The sequence below is a fragment of the Electrona antarctica genome, assembly GCF_951216825.1.
Source record: "Electrona antarctica genome assembly, contig: scaffold_71, whole genome shotgun sequence".
In the NCBI taxonomy this organism is placed as follows: domain Eukaryota; kingdom Metazoa; phylum Chordata; class Actinopteri; order Myctophiformes; family Myctophidae; genus Electrona; species Electrona antarctica.
The window spans coordinates 321,909-329,408 of NW_027637292.1; the positions used below are offsets into that span (position 1 = coordinate 321,909).

The following is a 7,500-nucleotide window of genomic DNA, read 5'->3' on the forward strand; positions in this document are numbered from 1 at the left end:
CTTGTTTCACCCCGAAACCTGGAACTTCTCGTCCGCTATAATGAAGTAAAATTAGTTTAGCTCATAATCGGGACCTCTTACTGTTTTTTTTAAATAATTTTTATCCCACGATTTTGTAACCCATTTTTCACCCCTGTGTCAATTATCTAATGTGATCCTGGGCTCTACACACCCTCCGCCAACCTAGTCCCCATATATGGGGGACCTGGGGAGAGCAACGGACTTGAACTCATGCTTCCTTCATGTCTTAGTGTCCAAGTTGCTCCTTTACACCTGACAGGGGGGAGTTTCCCTGGTTGGACGTATAGCGCGTGGAAGGAACACGTTATTCCAACCAGTTCCTTTCCCCTCCATCAGGCGCCCCGGCTGGCCAGGGGGAGGCAGTTTAGAGACCAGGATTACTGCATGTTTTTTGTGAGGGTACCTACCCTAGGGGACACGGGGGGGGGAACATGTGAGGGTACCTACCCTAGGGGACACGGGGAGAACATGTGAGGGTACCTACCCTAGGGGACACGGGGAGAACATGTGAGGGTACCTACCCTAGGGGACACGGGGAGAACATGTGAGGGTACCTACCCTAGGGGATACGGGGAGAACATGTGAGGGTACCTACCCTAGGGGACACGGGGAGAACATGCAAACTCCACACAGAAAGGCCCTTTCGCCAACCCCGCCTCGGGTATGGGCACTGATGACGTGGAGGAGGAAACACGCCGCCAGCGCCCACTGCGTCCCCAGCGTGAATCGAACCAACTGTGCCACTGTGCCCTCTTACTGTTTTGAATAGCGTGCAGCAGAGGGTTATAAGCATCGTATCCTCCAGAGGGTTATAAGCATCATATCCTCCAGAGGGTTATAAGCATCGTATCCTCCAGAGGGTTATAAGCATCGTATCCTCCAGAGGGTTATAAGCATCGTATCCTGTTTTGAATAGCGTGCAGCAGAGGGTTATAAGCATCGTATCCTCCAGAGGGTTATAAGCATCGTATCCTCCAGAGGGTTATAAGCATCGTATCCTCCAGAGGGTTATAAGCATCGTATCCTCCAGAGAGTTATAAGCATCGTATCCTCCAGAGGGTTATAAGCATCGTATCCTCCAGAGGGTTATAAGCATCGTATCCTCGTGGAAACCATGTGCCATTTCTGCAACGCAGTGGAACGCTAAGTTATACGTGTGTGACCTCATCTCGGAGCTACAGAACGACCGTAGGGACTGAGGGCACATGCAGGGTTAAAGGCCTTCCGTACGGGGGGACTGAGGGCACATGCAGGGTTAAAGGCCTTCCAAGGGACTGAGGGCACATGCAGGGTTAAAGGCCTTCCAAGGGACTGAGGGCACATACGGGGTTAAAGGCCTTCCATACGTAGGGACTGAGGGCACATGCAGGGTTAAAGGCCTTCCGTACGGGGGGACTGAGGGCACATGCGGGGTTAAAGGCCTTCCAAGGGACTGAGGGCACATACGGGGTTAAAGGCCTTCCAAGGGACTGAGGGCACATGCGGGGTTAAAGGCCTTCCAAGGGACTGAGGGCACATACGGGGTTAAAGGCCTTCCATACGTAGGGACTGAGGGCACATGCAGGGTTAAAGGCCTTCCGTACGGGGGGACTGAGGGCACATGCGGGGTTAAAGGCCTTCCAAGGGACTGAGGGCACATACGGGGTTAAAGGCCTTCCATACAGGGGGACTGAGGGCACATGCAGGGTTAAAGGCCTTCCATACGGGGTTAAAGGCCTTCCATACGGGGTTAAAGGCCTTCCATACGGAGTTAAAGGCCTTCCATACGGGGTTAAAGGCCTCTGGAGTGAGCGTGGAACTATAGTGGCCCTCTGGAGTGAGTGTGGAACTATAGTGGCCCTCTGGAGTGAGTGTGGAACTATAGTGGCCCTCTGGAGTATAGTGGCCCTCTGGAGTGAGTGTGGAACTATAGTGGCCCTCTGGAGTGAGTGTGGAACTATAGTGGCCCCTCTGGAGTGAGCGTGGAAATATAGTGGCCCTCTGGAGTGAGTGTGGAAATATAGTGGCCCTCTGGAGTGAGTGTGGAACTATTGTGGCCCTCTGGAGTGAGCGTGGAACTATAGTGGCCCTCTGGAGTGAGTGTGGAAATATAGTGGCCCTCTGGAGTGAGTGTGGAACTATAGTAGATAGATAGATAGAATACTTTATTGGCAGTTTAAGAAAAATTACAGAAAATGACATCATTTTAAAAAACGCCAAATGGATTTAGTCACAAAAAAGCCTTCGCTTGTTTCCATTGTGGTCCACTTTGTAACATGAAACTATACACAAACATACTGTACAAACAAAACAACCATGGAACATATAATAAATAATCCTTATATATAAGGCTGGGAGCTATATACATAGGACAAGAGGTACCCTGAGAGAATAGTCCAGAGCATGGGAGATGGGCTATCCAGGGTCGGAAGCTAACTATGACCAGTTAGTGTGTAGATGGAGCCATGATTTCAGGTTTTTCCTAAATCTTGCAATAGAATTTAGTGATTTCAGGGCTGGAGGGAGTGCATTCCACAGAGTAGTGGCTGCGTAGTAAAAAGCATTTTTTCCCTTGAGTGTCCTGAAACTGGGGGGAACTAGATCATATGGACTTCCTCTGGTTGAGTACCTGTGAGCATCCCTCACTCTGGGCAGGTAGCCCAGCAGGTACTTAGGAACAGAGGCATATAGGATCTTGAAGACCAGACACAATGAGAGCTGAGATACTCTCTCCTCCACTCTTAGCCATCCCAGGCTACTAAAGTGGGCAGAGGTAAGATGAGACCTGGGGTTCAATTTTAGTAGTAACCTCACAAGCTTGTTTTGGGAGGTCTGCAGCTTTGTTTTCAATAGCTTGGAGATACCTCTGTACCATGAAGTACAAGCATAGTCAAAGTGGCACTGGATGAGGGCACCGGCCAAGGTCCTCATAGCACTGCTGTTGACATAAGGGGATATCCTGCCCAAGAAACGAGTTCTCTGGTTGACCTTTGAGATCACTTTCATTGCCATTTTTTCACCCGTGAGTTTGTTATCTAGTATAAAACCCAAGTAAGTGACCTCTTCCCTATTTGTGACCACACTGTCACCCACTCTAACTGTGAAGCCCGGGGACTTGTTGAGGTTATGACTTGAACCAAACAGAATAGACTCAGTTTTCCCAAGGTGCAGTGACAATTTGTTGTCGGAGAGCCAAAGACAGATGCTACCGAGCTCTGTGCTGAGTACTCTCTCGACCTGCGACTTATCTTTGTCCGAGACCAGGAGAGCTGAGTCGTCTGCGAACAAGAACAGATTGCATTTACATGCCGAGTTCATGTCGTTTACATAAATTAGAAACAGTAGAGGCCCTAGGATGCTCCCTTGGGGGACCCCACACTCTACTGGGAGGGAAGTAGACAGGGTACCATTCACATCGACCACCTGTTTCCTTCCCTCAAGGTAAGATCTCACCCAGTTTAACGATGGGCCATCAAAACCGATTGCCTTCAGCTTGTTTAGCAGTATGGAGTGGTTCACGGTGTCAAACGCCTTTTGAAGGTCCAGCATGACCATGCCGCAGTACTTGCCTGAGTCCACCTCACGTCTGATGATATCAGTCAAGTATAACAGACATGTATCAGTAGAGTGAGATTTTCTGAAGCCTGACTGGAATTCAAAAAGAAGTTTGTTATTAAGCAGATATAAATGTATCTGTTCATAAACTAGTCTCTCTATGACCTTTGAGATGGAACAAAGGATGGACACAGGGCGGTAGTTCCCAGGGTCCAACTTGCTACCCTTTTTATAGAGCGGAACTACTCTTGCAAGTTTGAATTCCTGTGGGACATGGCCCTGTCTGATGGACAGGTTCGTAATGTGAGCCACAACGGGGGCAATAGAAACCGCTGCATCTCTGAGGAACCTAGTGGGGATACCATCATGGCCAGTAGCCTTAGTTGGCTGTAAGGCGCTGAGTTTTAAGAACACGTCCTCTGTTGATACGGACGAGATTTTGAAGCTGTCCTCAACAGCACCAAGACCTTTGTAGAAAGATTTTATATGCTGCTCTCCATAAAGGCCTGAATGGGAGGGCAACTTGTCCACCAGTGTGGAAGCTATGGTTGTGAAGAAACCATTTAGGCAGTTAGCCACGTTCAGCTTATCAGAGATGAGCGAGCCATTTATTTTAATGTTTAGATTCGTGATCTTGGTTTTGAGCCTGTTGTTACAGCCCAGTTCCTTAAGGGACTTCCAAAGTTTTTGGGGCTTTTTCTTGTTTTCTTCAATTCTCTCATTGAAGTATGTTTGTTTGGCTGTCTTGATCATGCCATTGACCTTGTTACGCAATTGTTTGCATTTGTCGAACAGCTGCTCATCTCTGTTTTTTCTGAACTTGGCATAACTCTCATTTCTCATTTTCATGGCCATTAGGATGTCGGCATTCATCCATGGTTGAGTTCTCGCTTTCGCCCTAATGACTTTCATGGGAGCCAGGCTGTCAACCACTGATAGAAAGGCAGATTTAAAACGAGACCAGGCCTCTTCTGTAGATGTACAGTTAAGGACGTTTGACCAGTCCAGATTCTCCAGAGCTGTATTTAATGCTTCACAGGTGTAGTTTTTTAATGATCTGAATCTGATTGTGTTATGACAATTGACTGCAGATTTGTGAAGTTTGCGAGTACAATAAATGATATCATGATCACTTATACTGCACTGTATGACACCGCTTCTGGAGATCTTGGTCAGGTCATTTGTCAAGATGAGGTCTAAGATGGTTTGAGAGTCAGGGCATACTCTTTTATATTGAGAAATCAACTGAACCAGGTTATGCAGGCTACAGTAATTTCGGAAGGACTTATAGATTGCCGTGTCTTTTACCAAAATATTGGTGTTGACGTCGCCAATCAAGATTGCCCCCGAACATCCTATGTCAGTTGATACCCTGTGGCCCTCTGGAGTGAGCGTGGAACTATAGTGGCCCTCTGGAGTGAGTGTGGAACTATAGTGGCCCTCTGGAGTGAGCGTGGAACTATAGTGGCCCCTCTGGAGTGAGTGTGGAACTATAGTGGCCCTCTGGAGTGAGTGTGGAACTATAGTGGCCCCTCTGGAGTGAGTGTGGAACTATAGTGGCCCTCTGGAGTGAGCGTGGAACTATAGTGGCCCTCTGGAGTGAGTGTGGAACTATAGTGGCCCTCTGGAGTGAGTGTGGAACTATAGTGGCCCCTCTGGAGTGAGTGTGGAACTATAGTGGCCCTCTGGAGTGAGCGTGGAACTATAGTGGCCCTCTGGAGTGAGTGTGGAACTATAGTGGCCCTCTGGAGTGAGTGTGGAACTATAGTGGCCCCTCTGGAGTGAGCGTGGAAATATAGTGGCCCTCTGGAGTGAGTGTGGAAATATAGTGGCCCTCTGGAGTGAGTGTGGAACTATTGTGGCCCTCTGGAGTGAGCGTGGAACTATAGTGGCCCTCTGGAGTGAGTGTGGAAATATAGTGGCCCTCTGGAGTGAGTGTGGAACTATAGTGGCCCTCTGGAGTGAGCGTGGAACTATAGTGGCCCTCTGGAGTGAGTGTGGAACTATAGTGGCCCTCTGGAGTGAGTGTGGAACTATAGTGGCCCTCTGGAGTGAGTGTGGAACTATAGTGGCCCTCTGGAGTGAGTGTGGAACTATAGTGGCCCTCTGGAGTGAGTGTGGAACTATAGTGGCCCTCTCCATGGTCAAAGTTGCCCACCCCTGATATAACATAATGCAACGCAACACAACGCAATACCTGCACAGCGATGTAGAGTCCAGGGATGTTGAACGTTTCAAACATGATTTCTGCCAAATATTCTCTGTTCTCTGGAGTGTTGAGAGGAGGCTCTGTCTGAACACACACACACACGCACACGCACACACACATGCACGCACGCACACGCGCGCGCACACGAACACACACGCCATGCACGTACAGATACACATTAATATCTATCATTAGCCTGTAGGGATTTAAAACAATGTTTTTTTGGTTTGTCGCTGTGTTAGCCTATGCTACAAGCTAACAGGATGTGGTTTGTTTGTGTCGCTGTTAGCCTGTGCTACAAGCTAACAGGGAGTAGTTAATGAGGATGCTATCCTACGCTTCAATAAGGGCCATTCTCGGCCCCTCCCCTCTCCCATTGTTTATATTGTGTTTAGTTTCCAAGATGGCCGCAGCCAATGTTCCCCCAAGGTGCGCCCGTGCTCTCGCGCACAACTGAAATCTGTCGCGCACAGACACCGACGCTGGTGTAAAAAAAAAAGTTTTCTTTAAAATGTCCCCCCCCCCCCCCCCGAGTATCATCTACATTACAGTAATAATACCTATCCCGAGTCGACATTTGCCCACACTTTATTTCTATTTACTTTACAATTTATTTAGATTACACAGGCGAGGCGACAGACAGGTCTTCTCCCCTCCTTTTTTGACTCTTTGTTCTCCTCTCCTCTCCTGTGTATGACTGCGCCGACTGCGCGCGCGGCGAGCCGGGACCTTAGAGGTGGAGACGTAACAGCAGCAGCAGCAGTGCAGTCAGTCAGTGTTAATGAAACCCCAAGAAGTTAAGAACCAGATAAGATCGCGTTGCCTTGGACCCGTGCGTTGATGGGACATTTAGATTTAAAAGGCAAACGGATGGAAGTGTGGATAAAAGCACGGCTGTGCGCAACAACAACGAGAGGGGGACTAACGTTAGCTTCGCATTAGCTGGTTAGCTAACGTCACGGTTATCACTACAGCACAACAAGCCCCCAGTCCCGGTGTACTTGTGAATGAAACGTGGGGAAGCTAGCGTTAATCTCTAGCGGTCTAGCCCCATATGGAACCTATCTCTGTAATTCTCCAATCTGTTAATACAGCTTTCTTCAATCAATCAATCCCTCTGCTATGTAGCTACATATAATAATAGCCCATAGCTGGCGTAGTAGGGGCCATAAGGGTCTGCTGACGTTCGACAATCTGAGAAACTAGAAGTTCATAAACACACCGACAAACTCGTCTTAGTGTGTGTGTGTGTGTGTGTGTGTGTGTCCCAATAAAGTTTTTACGTTTTCTCATGCCCCCCATGTAATGCACAATTGAGTATTCGTTCTCAACCTGTGGGCCCCCACATGATTTTGGGGGGGGGGGTCCCCCAGATGACAGTGAAGTGACTATTTAAGGACTTTTAAGACTTCTATAATACCTCAAAGGCTCTAAAAGTAAAATACCATTACTGCATGAAAAGTAATCAGCAAACTATGCTATAAAAACTGGTCAAACATTGGCCAGATTATTAAATAATAAAGATTTTTAAGAAAATTGTGAAAATAGCCGATCTACAAGTTCACAACGAGTTTGTAGATCGTCTATTTTCACAATATTTATCTGTGGAACCATTCTGTTGCTTGTCTGGGTGGGGGGTCCCCAGTTCAAATATTACTTAGGGGGGTCACAGCCTGAAAAGGTTGAGAACCACTGATATACTAACTGAATATTCCTAAAATTGCTAGCCTACCACC

The 7,500-nt window shown here is 47.9% G+C and overlaps 1 protein-coding gene across 1 annotated transcript in view; it reads right to left on the reverse strand.

Annotated features, from left to right (window-relative positions):
* Positions 1–7,500, reverse strand: part of LOC306919016 (actin-related protein 3-A-like) — a 23,455-nt gene that overhangs the window by 10,182 nt on the left and 5,773 nt on the right. Inside the window, exon 5 of the mRNA XM_079531858.1 lies at positions 5,753–5,848. Within this exon, the coding sequence (XP_079387984.1) occupies positions 5,753–5,848 (96 nt within the window). The remainder of the gene's footprint in view (positions 1–5,752; positions 5,849–7,500) is intronic.